This window comes from Thunnus albacares, chromosome 7 (assembly GCF_914725855.1).
Source record: "Thunnus albacares chromosome 7, fThuAlb1.1, whole genome shotgun sequence".
Classification (NCBI taxonomy): domain Eukaryota; kingdom Metazoa; phylum Chordata; class Actinopteri; order Scombriformes; family Scombridae; genus Thunnus; species Thunnus albacares.
The window spans coordinates 32,147,262-32,173,106 of record NC_058112.1 but is presented as its reverse complement, the minus strand read 5'-3'; the positions used below and the strand labels follow the sequence as shown (position 1 = coordinate 32,173,106).

Below are 25,845 nucleotides of genomic sequence, written 5' to 3'. Positions count from 1 at the left end.
TGGCTGTTTTAAGATGCACAATTAGGAGGTACTTGAACAGAAATGGGCTGCGCGGTCAAGTTGCCAGAAAAAGCCGTTACTACGCCAACGCCACAAAATAGCCTGATAACAATACGCCAAACAGCAACTACACAAGACTCAAAACTTCTGGAACAAAGTTATTTGGAGTGATGAGACCAAAATTGACTTTTATCATCACAACTATAGACACTATGAATGATTCACATCTTACAGATTGTGCAAGGGTATGTAGACTTATGAGTACAACTGTATAAACAAAAAATGTATTCCAGTGTTGATACTGAACTTTGGCAAATCATCTCCTGGGGACACTGAGCCAAGACTGAATTCATCCACAGTCCTCTGACAAACCTTTTAAAACAGGTAAGAATGCCATCACATAACGTTGACATAAATCTATCAAGAGCTGTATCTTCATCTTCCAAATACCTTTTCACTGTCTAAAACTGCCCCCAGTTTACAAAAAGCAAATAATAATGTAAAATTTGCATTGATGTAATGTGTCAATTTAAGGAAAAAGGTAGAGATTTATAGACTCAACAACTCAACATTGCCAGACTAGAACTTCGATATTGTACAATTCTACAAAACCATGATACGTTCAATTGCAACGTTATTAAAATTTCCACTTTTTGCAGTAAATGCACGTGGCAGTACAGTATGTTAATGGTAGGAAAAAATGTTATTTGCAGGTCAATCTATGAAGGAAAGTTGCACTTGTTTCCTCCACATCCTGACTTTCCACCTTAATATATACAGTATGGCTCATAAGTTTACATACCCTGGTAGAATTTGTGAAAAATTGGCCATTTTTTGGAAAATATGACTGATGATGCTGAAAACTTTTGCTTTATGTAGAGATAGTGGTCAGGTGAAGCCATTTATTTTCACATAATTGTGTTTTCCCTTTTTAAATCATAATGATAACTGAAATCACCAAAATGGCCCCTGATCAAAAGTTAATAAACACACAAGTTGACACACACAGGTTTAAATGGATGTGAAGGGTAAGTTTCCACACCTGTGACTTGTTTGATTGTAATTAGTGTTTATGTATTAATAGTCAGTGAGTTTCTCAGCTCTTGAGAGACTCCTGCACATTTCATCCAGGGCTGCTCTGACTTTACTGGATACTGAACCATGAGGAAAGCAAAAGAACTGTCAAAGGACCTGCGAGAAAAAGGAAGTTGAACTTTATAAATAAGGAAAAGGATATAAAAATATATTTGAAAATGCCAATCAGTAGTGTTCAAGCTGTGATGAAGAGGTGGAAAATGAAGGGTTCTGTTGATATCAAACCACAGTCAGGTAGAACGACAACGATTTCAGCCACAATTGCCAGGAAAATTGTTCAGATTGCAAAGTAAAACCCACATGCAACTTCAGCTGACAGTTGAATGTGGCTGTTTTAAGATGCACAATTAGGAGGTACTTGAACAGAAATGGGCTGCGCGGTCAAGTTGCCAGAAAAAGCCGTTACTACGCCAACGCCACAAAATAGCCTGATAACAATACGCCAAACAGCAACTACACAAGACTCAAAACTTCTGGAACAAAGTTATTTGGAGTGATGAGACCAAAATTGACTTTTATCATCACAACTATAGACACTATGAATGATTCACATCTTACAGATTGTGCAAGGGTATGTAGACTTATGAGTACAACTGTATAAACAAAAAATGTATTCCAGTGTTGATACTGAACTTTGGCAAATCATCTCCTGGGGACACTGAGCCAAGACTGAATTCATCCACAGTCCTCTGACAAACCTTTTAAAACAGGTAAGAATGCCATCACATAACGTTGACATAAATCTATCAAGAGCTGTATCTTCATCTTCCAAATACCTTTTCACTGTCTAAAACTGCCCCCAGTTTACAAAAAGCAAATAATAATGTAAAATTTGCATTGATGTAATGTGTCAATTTAAGGAAAAAGGTAGAGATTTATAGACTCAACAACTCAACATTGCCAGACTAGAACTTCGATATTGTACAATTCTACAAAACCATGATACGTTCAATTGCAACGTTATTAAAATTTCCACTTTTTGCAGTAAATGCACGTGGCACTACAGTATGTTAATGGTAGGAAAAAATATTATTTGCAGGTCAATCTATGAAGGAAAGTTGCACTTGTTTCCTCCACATCCTGACTTTCCACCTTAATATATACAGTATGGCTCATAAGTTTACATACCCTGGTAGAATTTGTGAAAAATTGGCCATTTTTTGGAAAATATGACTGATGATGCTGAAAACTTTTGTTTTATGTAGAGATAGTGGTCAGGTGAAGCCATTTATTTTCACATAATTGTGTTTTCCCTTTTTAAATCATAATGATAACTGAAATCACCAAAATGGCCCCTGATCAAAAGTTAATAAACACACAAGTTGACACACACAGGTTTAAATGGCTATGAAGGGTAAGTTTCCACACCTGTGACTTGTTTGATTGTAATTAGTGTTTATGTATTAATAGTCAGTGAGTTTCTCAGCTCTTGAGAGACTCCTGCACATTTCATCCAGGGCTGCTCTGACTTTAATGGATACTGAACCATGAGGAAAGCAAAAGAACTGTCAAAGGACCTGCGAGAAAAAGGAAGTTGAACTTTATAAATAAGGAAAAGGATATAAAAATATATTTGAAAATGCCAATCAGTAGTGTTCAAGCTGTGATGAAGAGGTGGAAAATGAAGGGTTCTGTTGATACCAAACCACAGTCAGGTAGAACGACAACGATTTCAGCCACAATTGCCAGGAAAATTGTTCAGATTGCAAAGTAAAACCCACATGCAACTTCAGCTGACAGTTGAATGTGGCTGTTTTAAGATGCACAATTAGGAGGTACTTGAACAGAAATGGGCTGCGCGGTCAAGTTGCCAGAAAAAGCCGTTACTACGCCAACGCCACAAAACAGCCTGATAACAATACGCCAAACAGCAACTACACAAGACTCAAAACTTCTGGAACAAAGTTATTTGGAGTGATGAGACCAAAATTGACTTTTATCATCACAACTATAGACACTATGAATGATTCACATCTTACAGATTGTGCAAGGGTATGTAGACTTATGAGTACAACTGTATAAACAAAAAATGTATTCCAGTGTTGATACTGAACTTTGGCAAATCATCTCCTGGGGACACTGAGCCAAGACTGAATTCATCCACAGTCCTCTGACAAACCTTTTAAAACAGGTAAGAATGCCATCACATAACGTTGACATAAATCTATCAAGAGCTGTATCTTCATCTTCCAAATACCTTTTCACTGTCTAAAACTGCCCCCAGTTTACAAAAAAACAAAAACATTTTCACGTCCAATTTTTTTTTTTTTCACTTTACAGAAAATCCAATCATGTCTTCACCTTCCAAATGCCTTTTCACTGTTTAAGAAGTTAGTTTAGTTCAGGACAACAGAAGTGTCAAGAAACTGGTGACAAAATGGCTGAATGTGAATGTAACGTTAACATTATTTTTCACATTATATACAGTTTTATCAAAGCGAACATAAAATATTGACCAATGATTTAAAAGTCACATTTTTGTGTCGAAACAGGAAGCTGTGTTGGTACATAATGCAGTGAGGAATAATTCAAGAATGTCCCATCAAGTTTTTTATGATTGAAGCCACCTAAAGTCCTAAAACGACATACTAGGAGTTTGCATGTTTTAGCCAATTAACTACATTTTGGCTTGAGACAATAAAATAATCCCAAAATGGCCGCCACTTCCAGATCAAACATATGAAAAGTGTCGATCTAAGATTATTTTTGAGTCACTTAGTTACACTGACAGTCCACAGCAAATGGTTTTACTTCAGCCGTTTGGTTATTGAATGTCATGCCTGATGAAGCAAAAGAAGGTAGAAAAAAGCGTCGCCATATAAAACCATTCACTGTCACACTATTTTTAAACTGGGAAGGAATTGGACAATGAAAAGTCTTAAACTGGAGTTTGGAGGTTTCCCAACAACAGTGACGTATAAAATCAAACAAACATTAAACTCCGCTGACACGACTGAGTGGAATTCCAGCCGCAGGTCTCCACCATGAACAAACAGCAGCAGCACATTAAGTCACAGTCTGATAACAACACACCTCACAACGTTTCAACACTGTTTCTGTGTTACCGCCTGAGGAATCTATCTGATAAAGAAGCAACATACACACAAAATACATTTCCCAGCCCCCAAACCTTCACATAAACCTGATTCTAACCTTAACAACATAAAACCTCTTAAAGTTTCAACACTTAAACAACCTTTAGAGGAGGAGCCAAAACATCCTCACTTTCCAAAAAAGGTCCCAAAATGTCTTCACTTTTACAATTTTCAAAGAAAACAAAACAAAACAAAAGAGAAACCTGCGTACTAAAAAGACTAACTAAAAAGAAAATATAATATTTTTGAAAAATATCTCAACTTTCTAATAATGTTGATGCTTTCCAAAGTCTCCTATCTTATTCTGAAATATTCTCACTTCCCAGAAATATCTAGACTTTGCAAAAATGTTCTGGTTTTAAACATAAACATAGAAAAATATAAGAATTTTTTTTTTTTTTTAATGTCTGAACTTTCTAAAAATGTCCCTACTTTTTGTAAAATGTCCTTGTTTCCCAGAAATGTCTCCACTTAGCAAAGAATGTATTTACTTTCAAGAAATGACCTCCTTTTTTGAAAATTTCTTCATCTACCAAATATGTTTCCACTGTCCTCACTATACAAAAACATTTTCACTTTATATAAATACCCTCACATTTCAAAATTGCCTGGCATTTCAAAAAATGTCAGTTTAAAAAAAAAAAGTTAAAAAATGCCAAAATGTCAACCTTTGAAAAAAGTCTTCACTTATCTCCACTTTACAATGTCCCTACTAATAAAAAAATGACCTCACTTTCCGAAAATGTCCTGGTTTCGAAAACTTCCTCTCCTTTCAAATGCCTTTTTAATGTCTAAAGTTGCCCTCACTGTAAACAATTATTTTAATTTTACAATGTCAGTCATAGTTTTCTAAAAATGTTCCTCACTTCCCAGAAAAGTCTTCACTTTGCAAAAATTTGTCCTTACTACTAAAAAATGTCTTCCCATCCCAATTTCCTTTTCATTGTCTAAAAATGTCCTGTCATAATGAAAATGTCATAATTGTCAAAAAAAAAAAGTCCTACTTGAGTCCTACTTCACTTTACAAAAACATCCCCACATTCAAAAATATCTTTCTAAAAATGTTCCACTTTTTCTAAAATGTCCTCATGTCTCCAGAATGTCTCCACTTTGTAAAGACGTCCTTACTTATAAAAATGTGTTGCTCTAAAATGTTGTTTGGTTGTCACACAGACAGAACTGGAAGAGCACAAACAAACACACAGCGCACTGAAGCTACTTGAAGCAAAGCTGAACAAACACTGCTGCTTCAGGAAGTTTGTCACTCAGTCAGTTTCTGTGTAAATATACTGATGAAGATTTTCATCTCAAAGAATAATGAGCTCTTAAATGGACTTGTGAGCAACACAAAGCCAGAGCAGTTTTTTTTTAATCTCTCTCATCGTGGTTTGGTAAAGTTCAACAGATATTTAAAGTTCGCTTCCTCATTTATGAGTAAATATACAGCTGATTGGACAAATGCACCTCTGGCTGAGCTCCATCAGTTCACATTATAGCATCTGTGAAGATTCTCAGTGATCCAGGTCATCATTATCCTCGATGTGTGGGGGGGGGGAGTCCCAGGTATTTAACCTCTGTGGGGTTGTTATCAAGGTCATTGTTAAGGGCCCAACCCCTCAGATTTATCTGGTGACGCTTTGGAGGGGCCCGACCCCTAGGTTAGGAACCACTGGACTAAACTAGTTAACTGTATATAAAGTAGTTGAAACTAGCACTGATAACACTGATGCTTCACTATTAATAATCTAATGATGTCATATATAATAATATATCAGTCAGAGGGACCAAACCACTACTTTTACTGCAATACTTTAACTACATCAAGCTCATAATACTTATGTACTTTTACTGCAATACTTTAACTACATCAAGCTCATAATACTTATGTACTTTTACTGCAATACTTTAACTACATCAAGCTCATAATACTTATGTACTTTTACTGCAATACTTTAACTACATCAAGCTCATAATACTTATGTACTTTTACTGCAATACTTTAACTACATCAAGCTCATAATACTTATGTACTTTTACTGCAGTACTTTAACTACATCAAGCTCGTAATACTTATGTACTTTTACTGCAATACTTTAACTACATCAAGCTCGTAATACTTATGTACTTTTACTGCAATACTTTAACTACATCAAGCTCGTAATACTTATGTACTTTTACTGCAATACTTTAACTACATCAAGCTCGTAATACTTATGTACTTTTACTGCAATACTTTAACTACATCAAGCTCATAATACTTATGTACTTTTACTGTAGTAGGATTTTTCATGCAGGACTTTAACTTGTAATGGAGTATTTTTACATTGCTGTATTGGTACTTTTACTTAAAGGACCAGCTTGTAGGATTTAGTGGCATCTAGTGGTGAGGTTGCAGATTGCAACCAACTGAATACCCCTCCTCCTCCCCTTCCAAGTGTGTAGGACAACCTACGGTGGCCACCAAACTCGCAAAAAATGCAAGAGGTCCTCTCCAGGGCCAGTGTTTGGTTTGTCCATTCTGGGCTACTGTAGAAACATGGCGGCTCCGTGGAAGGGGACCCTCTGTCTATGTAGATATAAAGGGCTCATTCTAAGGTAACGAAAACACAATGATTTTTATTTTTAGGTGATTATACACTAATTAAAACTTATGAATATTATATTCCATCTCTTCCAAGTCCGTTCTGCTAGATGCTACTAAATTCTACACACTGCACCTTTAAGTAAAGGATCTTGCAATGCTGCCAGAGTTAATGGTACATCATCATACAGCTTTAAATGTCTTACTGTGCAGAAACAACAGTGCAAATATTCAGTTTACTGTCATGTCAGACAAAGAAATGTGTTAAATCACAACATCTGAGAAGCTAAAACCAGCACATTTTTGGCATATTTGCTTCAAAAATTACTAAAATGATTATTCCATTATCAAAATCTACATACTTACATGTACTCATACTGACATACATGTACATACTGAGTACATAAGAAATTTCTTTCTTCTACATACTGAACATTTTAGTAAAGAAAACCAAGAAACATGGATGAGAGGTTCTTTAAGTGCTCAGGAAAAAATGGAAATTTGAGCATTTTATTCCACGACAACTGCTGAGGAAGATCGTGTGACAAATGAAAGCTCCAGACCATCTCCTCAATGGATGCTCTTTGTCAACCAAAGTAGATCTTTATTTTTTTTAAATTTGGATCACAATTATTCGCCAAAATGAAGCTGTAAGTGAAATATTTTACTCACTGATGATGAGTTTTACAGAAATGTCGGCATCCCTGCTCGCTTTCACCAGAGGACCGGCGCCAAGACTATTTGTAGTGCTCAGAAAAAAAGGGAGTTGTGCAGGAGAACGAGTGAGGAGGAAGGAAGTGACGTCCAGCAGAGAGACTGGACTGGACTTTTTCCTTAAAAACAATCCTCAAACTGTTTGATCAGAGAGGAAACGAGGCTGCTCCCTCATCTACATCCACGCTGGCTGTAATCAGCAGGAAAACACAACAACAACAATCCATCTGAAGCAGCATCAGCAGGAGCCTCCAACCAAACATCCAACTGACTACTCAAACAGTGAAAGTGTTCAGTGACAAACAAGTTCACTGCCTGTTCTGTTCTGTTCGCCTGAGGTGGACAACTGGAGTCAAATCCTTTACTTAAACTGCATTAACTCTTTTTTTGTCCAATTTGGGGAACGAGGAGGAAACAAGAAACACAACACAACTGTTCTGGTTCACTCTCAGCACTCTCATAGCATTGTTTTTCAGAGATAAAGCTGTCAAAAGCCGCTGTACACTACCTGCTCAGCACCAAACGGCAAACAGACACAGTTAGCTGTAGACTAGCTGGTGAACATAGTGGAGCATTTAGCAGCTAAAGAGCCAGATATTTCCCTCAGGAGTTAGTAGAGAGTAAAAACAGAAGCTAAAAGAGAGTGAATATTGGACTCACATTCACCAGGTGGACAGAAACACGACTCCACATGAATGATAATGTTGCTCCGTAACTGCTAGATGTGAAAATAAGCAACTGTTTGCTAACATGTTAGCCACAACTACTTTATAAGCTGATAATATGACAGAAGTAGTTTTTACAGACTATTCTGCTGAAAACAAGTGGACAAAAACTTAATTTCAAGCAGCTTTAACCAGATTGAAACTATAAAGGACCAAGAATAGAACCCTGAGGAACCTCACATGTTATTATTGACATTATCAATGGGAGGATCATGTTGCTCCGTAACTGCTGGATGTGGAAATAAACAACTGTTTGCTGACAAGTTCAACACATCAACCTAAAAGCTGATGATGTGTCAGAGTCGTGTTCACTACTTGTTTCTGCTGAAAACTAGTGGATAAAACATCAGTTAATGCAGGTTTACATTTCAGACTTTTTAAGACCTTTTAAGGCCTTTTGAGGAAACTAACTTCTGTGCTTTTTAAGACTTTTTAAGACCTGCAGATGCAAAACAGTTTCACTGTTTCTGTGTTTAATCGTCACACAAACAGTAAATGTGGCAGAAAAACAAGTTTGGTCCACAAACCAGAAAGCTGTTTACATACTTTACATACACATGTTCAACTGAAGAAGCAGCCAGAATGAAAAGATCCAGAGTCACAACGTCTAAAAAGACAAACAGCATTTATAGATTCATAGAAAAACACGACAGCTTGTATAAACCCTGGTTGTAAGACTTTTCTGTCCAGTAAATTGGACTTTTTAAAATGTTTTTTCTCTTTTAATTTGTGAACCTGAGAACCATGATGATCACAGTTGATGTAGTTTAATGTCACATAAACTCATATGTGCTTTTATTTCAAACAGTTAATCAATCAATCAAAAATACTGAATGTGTGACTCTAAAGTAACAGAACAGAAACAGAAAGATGCCTTTTCTGGATAAAACGATGATGATAAACGAGTGCTGAAAGCAGAATGTTAATAACTGATGAGCTCTAAAAATGAAGTACAAAAGGATGTAAGAAAACCATTGAGAAAGAAGTAAAGAGAATAAAGAAGTAAAAGTTGGGAAGATGGAAAGAAAAGAAGAATTAAAGAAAGAAAGATGGAAGGAAGTGAAGAAGGATGGACAAAAAGAAGGAGACAAACAGACAGTAAGACAGGTGAAAAGTGTTTTGAACCTCAGAAAAAACAAGTTAAAACATTCACACAGCTTCAGTTTAAACATTCAGAGCCAGTTTTTACACATTTACAGTTCAAACATTTACAGAAACATGAGAATAAATAATGTGTTTTTTGCTTTTTAAAGGAAGTAACATTAAAGAAACAGTGAGTCTAAATGAAAAAACAACATTAACAGCGACATTACCTGAGTGTAACGATGACAGTTTCTGTCCAGAAGTTTGTTTCCTTTTCTTAAGTTTTAATTCTTATTTAAATCTCATTTCTTCTCCGTTTGTTCAGTCGGCTGTTTAATTTTTGGTTTTCTGTCCTGCTGAACGTCAGTCGGCCATCTTCAACTCTTCAAGTGTGTCTACTTCAACCTGCAGCAGCCACCACACCTGCTGAACACACACACACACACAGTGTGTACAGTTACCTACGTAGTCAGTGTTCAAACACAGGTGGAGTCTTTGCTGGTAAAACACCACTTATTCAAATATGTGTCATCTGACAGCTACTTCAGTTAAACAGCAGCTGCTAAATATAAAGCATCCTACATGTTGTTTTACAGTTTGTTATCACTTAATCCATTAATGTTTGTATCAAAAATGTTGTACATTCATTTCTTTTATGATGTTACATAGCCTGGGAGAGGCCACAGAGGAAAAAAAGCCTAATTTGTGCTCTCGATTGAATAATTTGAGCTCTTGAATTAATAATTTGTGCTCTTGATTAATAATTCTTGCTCTCGATATAATCATTTGGACTCTTAATTTCATAATCTGTGCCCTCAATTAATAATTAATGCTCTCGATTTAATAATTCATGCTCTCAATTAATAATTTGTGCTCTTGATTTAGTTATTTGTTCTCTCAATTTAATAATTACTTAATCTAATTGAGTCCAAGAGATCGACAGTGAGGGCTTACGCAGGACGAAAGAATAGCGTGGGGGTGAATTTCGTTAAATCCAGACCATGAATTAGTCATTTTTTTTCTCCGTGGCCCCTGCTGGGCTCCGTATGATGTGACTTTTCTGAAATGTTTGTTCACTTGGTCCAGTTTTTCTACCCGTGGTAGCAGTTTGTTCAGTCCGTCTGGTCCAGACTGAAATATCTCAAGAACTATTGGATGGATTACAATTAAATTTTGCACATGCCGTTGGAAAGCTTGCCATTTGCTAGTCTGAAGATGTGACTCAGAGCATCTTCTGAATCTGGAGTCATGAGTTAAGGGTCAAGCCTAAGAGAGCATGAGAGCATAAATCAGGAGCTCTCTTCCAACGGGAACTTCTCAAGTCCAGACCGGCCAACTCACTCATCACTACCAGATACAGACTCCAGCTCCTCACCCCAGCATATTGGACTCCATTCTCCGTAAGAAGTCACCCCAGAGAGCAAGCAAGTAGTCCTACAAAACCTTCATCAACTTGTTTAAACCCTGGTGCTTTCATAATTTGTAACTTCAATTGGCAATTCAGAACTAAGCTGTGGTACCGCTGATATGACTCACTGCTTCTCAGGTAACAGTCATCTCATCTGTTTTTAAGGGTTCTCATACCAACTAAACAACTAACTTGGCATCATGCATTCAAGTCACTCACTAGCCATAGCCTTGTGTTCCAGTTTCAGTTGTCTTGTGTCTTGTTTGTAAAATGTTGTAGTATTTAGTACTTGTAGCTGTAGTATTAGTAATAAATGTGTATGTAACTAAAATGGACTTGTGTTTTCTTGTGCTTGCATCTCAGTCACTTATACCCTTGCAAACTCATAATTACAATTAATAACAATCATAATTCTAATTGACCTCTCTTGTGCGGCCAACAAGGAGGACTATTTCCCTATTATTATATCTAGTCTAATATGAGTTATATCACTGGATGAATAATTACATGTTGGAGTTGTGCACGATAATAATTCATAATTCCCCCATAAAATCATAAAGATATTTGAATGCACAAATTCCTACATGACTTATGATGATCCTGACTTTTCCTCTGGCGCCATAATACAAACATAATACATAATATTTATGTACTTTCACCGTAGTAGTTGGTACTTTTACTTCAGTAAAGGATCTGAATACTTCTTCCACTGTTGTTCATCCTATATCAAAGCTTTACTGACTCAAACATGAGCTGAAATAACCTCTTGTGTTTTTTTAGTTTAATTTATTTATTTCACGTTTTTACATAATTCAAGTGATATTTTATGTTAACAGTCAGTTTATGGAATAATTTTTATAACTTTAAGATTCTGCTCAGTTTATATGTAACAAGGAAATGTTGCTTTTTTAAGCTGAATATTGAACTTGGATTATCGTAGTGATTGTAAATAAGTCACCATAGATGTCAGTAAATGTAGAGTTACACACTGTAGTCTTATCGAACGGATAATGTATTTATTGTTTAAATGGCGTGAGAAGCATGAACAGACCAGAGCCAATCACAGTGAAGTAATCAGAGCAGGAAACGGTTTCACAGCAACATCGGCGGCTTGTCTCCAAAACCGAATGTATATTATTTATTATATTGGCCTTTAAACAGCAAATCAACACTCGCTTACACACCAAGCATGTTTGGTGACGTCACAGCAGGTGTTGGTCTGAAGTTGTTGAAAAGTTTAAAGTCGCGTTGCAGAGAAATGAAAATAAACCAATAAATTAAGTCGTAGTTCTGTGATGCAGCGGATGTCAGGGAAGAACATTTCTGATAAATTGTGTATTTTGTCTTTACTTTTCAGGATTTTCAAACTTTCAAATTTACTTTATTAAGCTCCAAATTTCTAGTTTGAAAAATTATCTCAACCACAACAACGACGACATCTCAGTGAACGATCTTCTGTCAGCGGTCATCACATGACCTTTGCATCACGTACAAAGACTTGAAGGCTCCAGAAAAGGTGTTTAAATGGACCTTTGAAACTTTCTGTCGGTTTCACTACCTTGTCAAATACATTTTAAATTATGTATTTAAAAAAAAAGAAGGTATGACTCACTAAAATCGACAATTTCTCAAAAAATGCTGCCCCCTGCCATCTTTCTAGCTGGTCAGTCATGTTGCATTTCTGATTTTTCCAGTCTCTTTACATTAAATATTCATAATTTCTGGTCCAAACACCTGCTGTGATGTCACAAACTGGGAAGATTTAACCCCCACAAAAAGGCCACTTTAACCAGTAAGACTTTGAATGTGTGGAGCCGCAGCAGCTACAGTCTCCTGCTCTGATTATAAAACGTCATGTTTGTTGAATTGTTTCACACTGTAAAAAAACAAGGAAAAACAAAACACTCCCATCTTTCTTTACAAAGAGAAACCTCAGTCATCCAGCCAAAATAGTATTTATATCTCTATGTAAATAAGTGCATAATATGCTTCTGTTAACTACGTGGTTGGAAAACAAAAAAGACTGATGTGCATTCAGTGTTTATTTAGCGCCTCCAAAAACCCTCTTTTAATATTTTATTGAGAACATTTAAATAACATTAGAACTAAATGCGGTACAGTCTGGGTGAGCGAAGAGGATCCTGGTGGGTTGGATGAAGGGTTTTTTTTTGGACGCAGACACACAGCTTCCTGTTTCTCTGTTATATACACTGAAGGTGCGACAGCGGCCAGCAGATCAGAAGTTGATGGCTTTGCCGAAAGAGGCGGCCAGGTTAGCTTCTCTGAAGGCCTCCGACACCGTCTGCAGGAGGAAGAGGAGGAAGAAGAGGAGGAAGGAGAAAGGGTCAATTTGAGTTTTACTTCAGCCTGGTCATGTTTTAACAGTTTTTTGCTGATTTTATGTTATTTTATGCAGGTTAAAAGCCTTTATGCTATTATTAAACTTATTCTTCTTATTATTAAAATGTGCAGTTATGTGATGAACAGAAAATTAATTTGCAAATAGTCTGATAATTGATTACTTGTCATTTTCTGAGCACAAAATGCCAAACAATGACCTGATTCCAGACTCTCAATTATGATAATTTGCTGCTTTTCTTTGTCTTATGTGATTGTAAACTGAATAGCACTGCGGATAAATGCTGATGTGTTGTTGTTATGAACTTGTGTGTGTGTGTGTTGCAGCAGCAGCACGTACTGGATGGGCGTGGCAGACTCTGGCGACGTCCTCACAGGAAGCGCCGTACTCCATGGCCAAAGCAGCTTCATTAATCATCTCTCCTGCCCCCTGCAGGGAAACACACAAACAGCAGCTTTTAGTTTGACTGATTGAAACTGATGAGTTTGATCGCTCTGTCAGACATTATGTTTGATTTTTTTTTAAATAAACAATTGCATAATACAATACAATGAGCAGATTCTATTATTTGTCTCTAGTCATGGTGATATTTGTAGGTCAGTCCAACACTTTGATCCAAAGTGAAACATGTTAAAGACTTCTAAAACTCAAATTAGCATCCAGACATGCTACATGTTTGCATGTTATACTATCATGGTAACTGTTAGAAGTGTACTTACTTACTTAATACATACTTATGCTGCGTCTCAAATCTCATACTTCTGTACTTACACTTAACATTTTGAGTGCATAAGTGCATTCACACTGAGAATTATGGGTAATGCACTGTGAGAACCCGGATGGTGCACTCAAAACAGTCAAAAAGTTGAGTGTGGAATTTTGGACACTTCTCACCCTCAACGGTCGCCATCTTGGCTACGTAGCGGAAGGGGAGGAACCACTTTTTGTGAGTACGTTGTAACTACGGTGAACATCGCCACATTATACAAATGTAAGTTATAAATGTGTTTTTTAGCACTAAGCAACACTATATCGTTGTCGGATATAAGCCATCAGTATGTTTTTTGGGTCAATTTATCAGTCTGTAATTATTTGGTAGCGCGAATGCTAACGCTAGCTAATGCTAATTTGCGATCGTCATTTCCGGTAAGCGCACAACGGCTGTGTTTGATTTGAGACAACACTACCCTGTAGAAATTTGCACACTACGCTAGTAATATATAGTGTACACAGTGTACTACATGAAAGTGTACTAACAGAAGTATGTGATTTGAGACACAGCTTTAGTTATGTGTTTTTTAATCCTCAAATAAATTCATTCATTCATTCTGCAGTCTTTCGCAGACATAAATAATCTTTACTCCTCTGACAGTAAGCGATCTGTGAAAAAAGTTGATAGAAAGCGATAAAACTTTTGCCTTCCTTATAATTTAATATAGAAAATAACATAAAAGCCCCTCATAAACACAATCCGGTTACCAGTTAACTATATGGCTTCCAGACTAACTGAAAAACACCTTCATGAGTCTGATCAACTGAAGGAAAGACGAACTAGGTGCCAGTTTTCACTGATATGAACTGATAACAGCTGATCTCTGGTTGGTGATTCCTTTGATCGGATACATTCACAGTAAGTCACATCTGCTCAGTCTGGTGTTTGGATTAAAGCTCTTACAGATCCGAGGATGTGAGCTCCCAGCATCCTGTCCGTCTCCTTGTGGCTGAGGATCTTCACCAGGCCGTCGGTGTCGGCGTTGGTTTTGGCTCGGCTGTTGGCTGCGAAGGGGAACTTGCCGATTTTGTACGGGACGCTCTGAGGACGAGAAGATTCAGAGTCAGACTGGACACTGGTCTGAAACCACACAGTGCTTCCATGTTTCACTGACACTGGTCCCAGTATCACCCCCAGTTCAACTCTACTGTACACTTGATTAGAGTGAAACCACTAAATCAGCATCTTATTGCAGATATATCAGTATATGTGTGTATACGTTCATTTAACAGCAACCGTTCAGAGCTGCAACTCATTATTTTCATTATCAACTAATCTGCAGATTATTTTCTCAATTAACTGATTAATCATTTAGTCAATATAGCAGTTCACTGTAGGGTAAGATCAAAAAAGCTGTTAACTCTTACATTTAAGAAGCTAAAACCATCAAATCTTTGGTGTTTTTGCTTGAAAAAAAAAATAACTGAGATGATTAATTGATTGTCAAAATAGTTCCATATTAATTTTTGGTTAATCAACTCTTAATCAAATGATGACTATGATTAGATCCACTTCTATTTCAAATGTCAGTTCAATCAAAGGACATGATGGGATTTTAGAAGCCAAACTGTTGAGACAAAAGCAGATTTTACACACTAAAGGCTGCAACTGGTGATCATTTTCATTATTGATTAATCTGCCGAATACTTTCAGGAAATAGTGAAAAACGGCTCAATGATATTTATTAAAATGTCTTGTTTTGTTCATCTAACAATCAAAAACACAAAGATGTTCAGTTTAATGTCATATATGATACATAAAAGCAGCAAATCTTCAAAGTTGAGAAGCTAAAACTGGAGTATTTTGGCATTTTTGTTTGAAAAATGACGATGAATCGATCAATCGTAGCAGCTCTGTTGTACACAGGTGCTTAATTCTCCTGCTGCTGCTACAATAATAATTATTAATATTACTGTTTCCCGTGGTTTCCATCTACCGTCACCTCCTGACTCTCACCTCCTCTTTGAGCTGCTCCTCCGTCTTACCCACCCAGGCCACCTCGGGGTGTGTGTAGATGACGGAGGGAACGCAGTTGTAGTCGATGTGCACGGCGCCGCCGGCCATTCCCTCCACGCAGATGATGCCCTCGTCCTCGGCTTTGTGGGCCAACATCGGCCCGGCGACCACGTCACCGATGGCATAAATACTGACGGGGAGAGGAAAGAGGAAGAAACATGGAACATCACTTCTGAAGCCATTTACTCCAATCTGACTTGTTACAGCTCTGTGTCGCATGTTTGTTTTGTAATATTAAGACTCTTTTCACAGATGTCTCCCTCCGTCCAAACTATGCTGGGAAAGTTTATAAATGCATCTTTTTCTCTTCGTTTCATCCCTCCATCCGGGCTAAAACTGAGCTTTCACAACAGTTTGTGCAAAACGAGGTGTGAGGGTCGAGTCTCTGCGGCCGAAGACGCCTCCAACTTTCTCTCTGTTCATTTGTTTTAGATGTGATTACAGCTGAATACACAGCACACAGCTTATCATTAACCTCAATCAATTAATGCTGATCTTAATGAATAAAAAATAAAATCTGTTATTCATTAAGTGTTTAGACAAGTGTGTAAGAACAGAGTTTTTAATCTAAGTATGTGTTTACGAAATAAACGATAAATTGCACTAATTAAAATGAAATTATGTTATTCCATGTTACCTGCACAGCTTTATAACTACATAAGAACATTAAGCTGCTAAATTCTAAAATGCTGTTTTCGAGCAAAAACATCCTGCATCACAGCAGGAGTTTCAGTTTGTTTCTGCAAACACCTCCGTCCACATTAAAACGCCAAAACCCGTTATCCTCCTCCTACCGGGCACGTGTGGAGAACAGATGAGGTCAGCCACAGAAAACCAACGAAGAAGAAACGGTATACTATTTCTGTTTCTGCGGCAGATTCCAACAGTCTGAGCAGAGAAAGACGGTGGATAGTTACGTTTAACCCTAAACAAGCTGTCAAAGGAGACAATAAAGAGAACAACACTCGCATGAAGCCGTCCGCCATTGTTGTTGCTGTCAATGTGTTTCTTCCTCTGCCAATGAAATGCAGCGCTACTGCCACCATCTGTTTTTTCAGCGATATGACAGCGTTTCTACAAAGCTCCGTTTTCAGGGGAGAAAAACAGCATTTTAGTCTCGACGGAGGGTCAAAACGGAGAGAAAAAGATGTTTTTATGAATGAAGCCGGCGTAGTGCAGACGTGGTCTGAGGATGGACGAAGCTGGACTGTTGCTCAGCAGTACCTGGGTACTTTGGTCTGGAAGCGGTTGTTGACTGGGATGCGACCCCTGTTGTCCAGCTCGATGCCCACAGAGTCCAGGCCCAGGTTCTGAGTGAAAGGTCGTCTGCCGATGCAGACCAGCAGCACGTCACACGTCAGAGTCTCGTTCTTCCCTCCGGCCGCCGCCTCCACACTGAAACACATCAACACACACACACGGTTACACACGGCCGCTATCACTTACGTTTTTAAAATTCAACCCGGCCAGTGTTTTCACTCACGCAACATCGATCTTGCCGTCGGGCCTCTTGGTGGCTCCCATGACTTTGGTGCCGAGCTTAAACTTCATGCCCTGCTTCTGCAGGATGCGCTGGAAGTTCTTGGAGATCTCCATGTCGATGCCCATGCCGCCTACGTGGCCGAGGAACTCCACCGCTGTGACCTTAGAGCCCAGACGCTGCCACACTGACCCCTGCAGGACCGGAGGACAAACACCGGCGTGACTGAGAGAACAGATTCAAGAGCTCCGAAACAAAACGGAAAAAACTAGTAGAGGAATGGAGAACAGGATATGTTGAAGAACGTGATGCTGACCAGCTCCACGCCGATAACTCCAGCTCCAATGACGATCAGCTCCTCTGGAACTTTCTTCAGGGACAGCGCTCCTGTCGACGACACGATGTTGTCCTCATCAATCTACAACGAAAAAAACATTCAAGAAGGTTTCAGCAAACGGTCACAAACATAGTTTTTAACTTTATATGAAATCCCATAAATCTGCCAGTAAACGTCTGTGAGGATGAAACCGAGCCGTACCTGGATCCCGGGGAAGGGCGTGACCTCGGAGCCGGTGGCGATGAGGATGTTCTTAGTGTTGATGACCTGCTCGCTGCCATCAGCCGTTACGGCCGTCACCTGGTTCTTACCGGTCACCTTCCCAAAACCGTTGACGTGGGTCACCTGAGGGGAGTGATGTCACACTGTGAATACTGTTTATCACTTAATGAAAATCGTTCTGAACGGGCGTTCAGAGAGAAAGAAAGAAGTCTGACTTTGTTCTGTTTGAATAGATGTGCGATTCCTCCGGTCAGCGCTTTCACTGCTCCGCTCTTCTGAGCCATCATCTTCTCCAGGTTCAACGAGATGCCTGAAACTGAGAGAGAGAGAGAGAGAGACTCCAATCAGTGTTTACTATCACAATTACTGAGTTATTAGTGTTCAGCTTTGGTTTTTCTCAAATTTTAAAGTTAAAATACTAAAATCTGTCTGTCAGTCCTCCACTTTGGTCCAGACTGAAATATCTTGACTCAGTTTGATGGATTGTCATGAAATTTGGTTCAGACATTCATAATCAGAGGAGGATCAATCATAATGACTTTTCTCTTCAGTTTTCACTGATGCACTGAAATATCTCAACATCTACCAGACGGACTGGTACAAAGATTAGTTCAGACATTCATGAACGTCTTACTTTCGATGCCTCTGCTTTCAAAGTCCTTGCCGTGAGCCATGTGGTACAGGTAGGAGTTGTTCAGCAGAGCCTGCAGACACAAAATATCAATTAACACAGCTGGCTATCATATATTTAACATTTTTTTTAATTATCTTAAGTATCTCATACTCAGCTATGCATGTGTTTTATGTTTTCCTCTGACTGGAAAACAAATTTCACTAAAATGAAATAAAATGGATACTTGCAGATAATCACTCGATTTACAGCACAAATATTAGACTTTTCTGCAGCGTTGAGAACTTAAACTAGGCTGAGATCGATCACAGAACTGGAGTTATATCCAGCTAACCACTACTTCCTGTGGATGTGTGGAGCTGTAACCACGTAAGACCAACTGACAGCTGCCATGTGGACACCACAACATGGCTAAAGGAGCTAACGGCTAACTGAGCTAACAAATAAAAAGTACATTAATGTAAACTGCTTTGGGGTCAATTCTTAATGTAAACATTAATATTTTTAATAATGCACCTTGTTAGAAGGTTCCTTGTACAATTTACAGCATTAGTTCTCTGAGAATCTCTTTCATATCCAAAAAAAACTGGTTTTTAACTGAAGTATCTCGAACAGAATCGATGTTCAAATGAATCAAACTCGGACTTTGTGTATGAATCTTCTTCACAACATATTTTGCTGCTTTATTTCTGGAATATTCCTAAAGACTGCAGATGTTTACTACGTTTAATTACTCAGAGCAGGTTTGGAAGGACGTGAAGCTCTTTAATCAGAAGATTAAATGTTTTGCAGCCTGAATGGATCGACCATCAGATCATTACGATCAGGAAGAAAAGCAGCTGATTACCTTTGAGGGGATGCAGCCGACGTTTAGACAGGTCCCACCCAGTGTGGCGTTCTTCTCCACACACACTGTCTGTCAAAAGAATAAATGTATTAGACACAAATAGAGCTGCAACGATTGGTCGTTTAGCTATCAATTATAAAATTAATCAGCAACTATTTTAATAATTGATTAATTGTTTGGAGATTTTTGGACAATTTCTCTGATTCCAGTTTCTGAAATGTGAATATTTTCTGGTTTCTGTGACAGTAAACTGAATATCTTTGGGTTGTCGACTGTTGGTTGGGACAAATCAAGATATTTGAGGTAGACCAAAGAACTCATCGATTAATCAAGAAGTTAGTTAATCAGTTGCAGCCTTGGAGACATCTGTATTAATGTTTCTTCTCCTACAAAGGACATGATTCACTTTAAACTTTCAGTCCTGTGAACTGGGACCAGTAGATGTGTTTCCATCCAAATATGGTGAGTAAATTTTCCTAATGTAAAAATAAAAATAAAATGAAAGAGATGCATTTCTATCTGTTAGACTGGAATAAATAAATGTATACGTCAGGGAGGCAGCAGTTTACCTTGAAGCCGAGCTGTGCGGATTTGATGGCAGCGACGTAGCCGCCTGGACCGGAGCCCACCACTGTGACGTCGGCATCGACTACAGAGACGCAACACAGAGACTTGTATCACCAGTTTATAACAGCAGCTCAGAGCTCAGAGATAAGACAGCAGAGGGATAAAGACCAAAATGCACATGATCATAGTAAAACTACAAAATCAAAGTTAGATAAGAAGGAGACTTTAGCAAGAAAGCTAATGCGGGTTGTTGTTGTGTAGCAGGATGCAATCAGGCTCAGTGTGACCGTCTGCTCTGCTGATGAGAGAACGACAAGTTATCACTTCATTAAGATCTGATTTGCTGTATTAAAATAAGGACTCCGGCTATGTAAGCTAATGATGGAACAGTATTTAATCAAATTAATGTAAAACAAGTGGTTTTGGTTTCTGATTTTTTCCTCAAGCAAGAACATTAAAGCAAAAAGTCATTTATACAGCAGATATGTTGCTGTAGCAGACAAAAAAAATGCAATTTAATGTCAGTTGTACTTTAAAACAGTAGTCAGCTGCTCAGCTGTACATTCAAACAGATTTTGCTTGCTGCATTTGTTCCTTTTATTCATTCTGGTCATTAAGAGATCTCCTCCCTCTTTCACAATGTGCTTCCAAAGTAAGAGATTAAGAACATTCAACAGTCCTTATTTTGTGCTCCAAAGTTCAACTGAAGCTAATGTGAGACTAAGTGAATCTGAGTTAATCTAATAAAGTGGCAATCTTCCAAAATCACACAGTTTTTAATGTGAAACTTGTCTCACTGCAGCTCAGCACAGAAACTCTCTCCTGCCAGATTTTACACTGCACTCAAGTCTTGCTGCCGGAAACCAGCAAATGAAAACATAACAAATATGGAAATGTCAGTAGTGGGGAAAAAAAGGAGGAAATATTGCAACAGCTGTCAGTGCCGTGACAACATGACGCCATGTTGTGACAGAGAGTAAGGGAAGAGGAACTGTAAAAGCACTACTGTATCACAAACCTGGCTAAAGTTCATAGGTGAACATGCCGTTAATAAAGACGAGTGATAAGCTTTGTACAGTAGAGGTGATTGAACAGTTATCTTACTTGCTGCTTTGTCAGCGTAGGTTCTGACTGATACAGATGCAGCTCCGTGCAGTTTGCAGGGCAGGTGGTGGCTCCGCTGGGAGACAAACAAAACACACACAGAGCACAATTACATTAAAGGACGGGTTCACAATTCTTCAAGTGTGTCTTAAAACAACAGTCAGGAGCCCAAATGAACAGTGAAACCTGTTTTTCTTGCTGTAATCATTCCTCCTGTTCATACTGACCATTAGAAGATCCCTTCATAATGACCTTACAATGGAAGTGATGGAGGACAAAATCCACAGTCCTCCTTCTGTGCAAAAAATGTATTTAAAAGTTTATCTGAAGCTAATATGAAGCTTCAGCGTCCAACTGAGTCAAATCAAGTAGATATCTTTCAACATTACAGTCTTTTTAGTGCCAAAGTTCCTCTTTTTGTTACTATACTTCCACCTGCAGCTCAACAGGGAAACACTGTCCGAGGAAACACAAAGAGGGAATTTGATGCTAAAAAGACTGTAAATGTGTCAGATATCCACTTGATATGACTAACTGCTCATATAAGCTTCACATCAACTTTTAAATACATTTGATTGAGGAATGAAACTAAAATTGGCAGCTAAAACTAGCACTTACACATATACTTCTGTAAGTTTGTACAGTCTTAGATAAAATTCAGTGGCCCAAGTAGGAGTTTCAGCTTTATTGCCACTGCAAACGTATCTACTACACTTTATCACATTATTTCTTTATGACAGGTGTTAAACAGGTAGATAGTCACACGTATCTATAGCTGTTCTGTGACACTGGAGGATCAATTATATGAGAAAGACCAAAGTGTTGACAACATCTATTCAGGTGTTCCTGCTCTACAGACAGACCAGAGCTGCAATGATTAGTCAATTAATCTAGCAACAGAAAAATACTATTTTGATAATAAAATAAAAATATTTTGGTCATTTTTTTAATTAACAATGTCACAAATTTGCTGGTTGCAGCTTTTTAAATGAGACAATTTTAAGCTTTTACGTGTCATATATGAAAGTAAACTGCTGATTGGACAAATCTACACATTTGAAGAAAACAAAACAATTAATTGATTGATTGAGAAAGATTGCCAGATTAATCAATAATAAAATAATCATTAGTTTCAGCCCTAAAACAGATATGTACAATACAGTTTTGGTTATCTGTTATCGGTACTTAATTTGTGAATATTAAAGGGTCACAAGTTTCAGTTAGCAGCAACCTAAATTTAAATAGACAGATAGATAGATAGATAGATAGATAGATAGATACTCAAAAGAGACAAAAAATTTAAATTAGATGGTTGTTAAGCTCGCGTAGCTTTGAGATGACAAACCACCAGCTGCTAAACCTCTGACATAAACAACACAGACTTAGGTAACCTCTGCTAACTGGTTTAGCATGCTAACATGGCTTTTTTTCCATCTCAACTTTATTAACAACAGTCAAACTCAAAAAATAGTAAAATATAAACAAGTATGAAGAAGAAAAAGAGGAAACAACGTGCCAGGCAATTCAATGATGACATAACAAACTAACATTTTAAAAAGGGGTACAGATTAGTAATCAAGTAACATTAGTCAATAATTTCTATATGTTTCAAACATTTGTTTGGGTCTTTGTTGGTTTTTTATTTTGCAGCTTGACTATAGAATTGTAATAAAGCTCAATATCAATTAGAAATTAGGTGAAGTTTGGTTTTCTATTGGTTGATTTCATTTTATGTATATGCAATTTGCCAAAAATTATAAATAGTTGGATTAAAAATTGTAAACATTCTTGTCCACTGAGTTATTGTCAAAATCAATTAAAATTTCAGACCTTAAAGTGTGAATATCTGACCAGTTTTTTCTAGATATAAAGTTTTGCATATCAATCCAAAATATTTGTGGAATACATACAATGAAAAAATAAGTGAAGAATAGTTTCTTTGTTTAGACCACAGAAATCACAGGAATAATGCAATGCTGACATGGCTTGTAGGGCAGGAAGTGTCCACTGTGACGTTACACACATTTATTGAGTCTAGTTGTTTCTAATGTTTATGATAAATTTCTACTGTAAATTACTGAAGAGTATGGATTTAAAATCGGCAGATTTAATGACCCTGAATGTAGTAACCAAACCGACTTATGTTTATTGTTTTTCTATTATTTATGTTGGGTTATTTATAATTTGTATATTTAAATTTATGTTTTGTTGTGTTTGTTTTCTCTTACTCAGACACATGCCCAGGTTTATAATACTAAATGATACCATGGTTGACTTCTTGCCTTGTTGTTTAAAGATTTATTGTTCAATAAAACATGTTTTTCCAAGTTGTAGCTTTTAACATTATTATACAAATGTCACTTATTTCAAAACGATTATAATTTGAGGTAGCAGGCTGATTTTAGCTCTTCTACAGTGTGTTTTCTTGGGAAACATTAAGGGACATTCAGCTGCACAAGTCGTATTTTTTATTAAAATATGTCCTTTTTAAATAGTTTTATTTATGCCGAATTAACAAGAGCCAAGTCATAAAATGCGATAACATGTCAAATCCATATTTAGCGACGTATTTTTTCGCCAATGACAACAACAAATCTAAAATGCAGGTTTTCCGGTCGGACTCTGGCGTTAGCTGCTGCTAGCTGAGCCGCTAACCAGGCCCGGACCGCAGCTCTGAGATAACAGCTTCCAGAAGACCCGCAGAGGGGGAGACTTGTTTTAAAACTACTCCGGACAACACATGCCGGTCGTGGGTTACTAAAATGCGTCCTTACCGTGGCCAGAGAGCGATATAACTGAGTCCAGCTCTGCATCTTGTCTGTGTCCCCTCACAGGATCGGTAACCTACAGCAGGCCAACCAGCCAAGGACTCCTGGAATTGCGCATGCGCAGTAGCACACCAGTAAAACACGCCTGAATGTCGACTCTGAATGACGTAGATGGTTGTGAAACGATGTGAAAGTTGTTTTGTTTTTTGTTTTTTTTATTCACAAATGTCATTAAAAAAAACAAAACAAAAACAACAACCAATACTTACTCTTTTCTGTGATGATTTCACATGTTTTAACATTTCTAAACATTTCTTCAAAATTTTTAAGCCTTAAATGCCATAAATAAATTAGCTCCACCATACATTACTGATCTGCTGAGTCCATATTCTGCCTCCAGATCATTTAGGTCATCCTCACAACAACTCACGCCTCAAAACCAAAGGTGAAATCCTTTTCCACCGATGATAATTTTAAATCTAGTTTAAAGATCCACCTAGAACAATACTGAAGACATTAAAACTATTAAATAACATGTACAGAATCATGTAGTAATCAAGTGTTAAACAAACCAAAATATCTTTTATATTTTAGATAGTCACCTTTTGCTTTGATGACAGCTTTGAACATTCTTAGTAGTCTCTCTATTATTACATAATTCCATATTTGTATTCCATATAACAAAACCCTTGAATGAATAGGTGTGTTCAAACTTATTGACTAGTACTGTATATTTCTGTTTTATATTCTATTTCATTATTATTATTTTATTCTATTTTATTGTCATTGTCCTTCTATTTCGTATTTCTTGTCTTGTTTCTTAGACTTAATTGAATTATTTCCATTTACAATGTTTAGTATTTGGACTGTGATGAAATGGAAAGTGTTATGATAAATAAAGGAAAACAAAACCAGCTCTGTTAGCTTGGCCATTAATCTATTAAAATAACTGTGGAATCAGCATGCACTGTAAAAAAAAAAAAAAAAAAATCATAAAAAAAAGGTAAAAAGTCTGGCAGCAAAAGTTGCCAAACACTTACCGTCAAATAACAGTAAAAAACCTTTAGTTATTCTACAGAGATTTATTTTAAAAATACAGATATTTACTTTGGACATTGTCTGCATTTTTACAGTCCAACCATTATAAAATAAAATGAAAATCTCATTATAAAACATTGCTAGAATGTTGAACAAATGTATAAATCTGCACAAAAAATGAAAAAGATTGCAGAACTACCTCAAAATTACCTAATTTAAATGAAGACTCTTGTTTTCATACAGTAATCTTTGGTAAATTCATAGGATTATCCAATCCATCCACAAGAACTCCCCATCAAAGTACAGATTTCTGGATGTAAAACACAGAAAAATGATGTAAAATTACATTCAAATTACCCTCCTTTAACACCCATTAATGGTATCTTGAGAGCTTTAAGCTGTTATTTTATGTGATTATCCAATCTATTTACAGTAAATCCCTGGTAAATGTTGGTTTTATACTGTACAAAAAAATAAAATCATGTGATAATAGTTTACAAAAACATAATTTTAATAATCATTACTTTATATAAACATTATTTGACAGTAATTACAAGCAACTCTCCAATATATTTACAGGCTTTTCCCATAAATGTATGGGGTTTACTTTATATAAACATTATTTGATAGTATTTAAAAGCAACTATCAAATATATCTACATACATTTCCCCATTAATGTATGAGGTTAACTTTATATAAACATTATTTAACAGTAATTACGAGCAGCTCTCCAATATATTTACAGGCTTTTCCCATTAATGTATAGGGTTTACTTTATATAAACATTATGTGACAGTAATTGCAAGCAACCCCCCGATATATCTACAGACATATTTCACATTAATATATGGAGTTCTGAATGTACAAAAACCAGAAGGTCTATGTGTTTCAGATATGAAAGTTTACTACAGAATAAAGCTTGTTTGGGTATTAAAAAATGACTACAAAATTAGTTTCACATTCATTGTATATGAAGCAGCTCCAGACTTTATTCAGGATGGC

At 37.0% G+C, this 25,845-nt stretch overlaps 1 protein-coding gene across 1 annotated transcript; it reads right to left on the bottom strand.

Annotated features, from left to right (window-relative positions):
* Positions 1 to 12,728: 12,728 nt before the first annotated feature.
* On the bottom strand, positions 12,729 to 23,938 carry dldh (dihydrolipoamide dehydrogenase). The gene is made up of 14 exons (XM_044355911.1): positions 23,811 to 23,938; positions 21,037 to 21,112; positions 19,935 to 20,014; positions 19,366 to 19,434; positions 18,522 to 18,591; positions 18,103 to 18,203; positions 17,867 to 18,010; positions 17,645 to 17,746; positions 17,332 to 17,522; positions 17,073 to 17,243; positions 15,789 to 15,978; positions 14,736 to 14,873; positions 13,400 to 13,489; positions 12,729 to 13,003 (listed from the first exon to the last, which is right to left on the bottom strand). The coding sequence occupies exons 1-14, from the start codon at positions 23,847 to 23,849 to the stop codon at positions 12,938 to 12,940; spliced, it is 1,527 nt and encodes a 508-aa protein (XP_044211846.1). The 5' UTR covers positions 23,850 to 23,938; the 3' UTR covers positions 12,729 to 12,937.
* Positions 23,939 to 25,845: the final 1,907 nt, after the last annotated feature.

What these genes read in the sequence shown, in the direction of transcription:
- dldh (XM_044355911.1), bottom strand. Translation starts at nt 23,849, where the DNA reads ATGCAGAGCTGGACTCAGTTATATCGCTCTCTGGCCACG. An exon ending in CTACGCTGACAAAGCAGCAA is followed by an intron (nt 20,015 to 21,036) that starts GTAAGATAACTG and finishes GCGTCTCTGTAG; the next exon opens with TCGATGCCGACGTCACAGTG. An exon ending in TTCCAGACCAAAGTACCCAG is followed by an intron (nt 15,979 to 17,072) that starts GTACTGCTGAGC and finishes TCTCCCCGTCAG; the next exon opens with TATTTATGCCATCGGTGACG.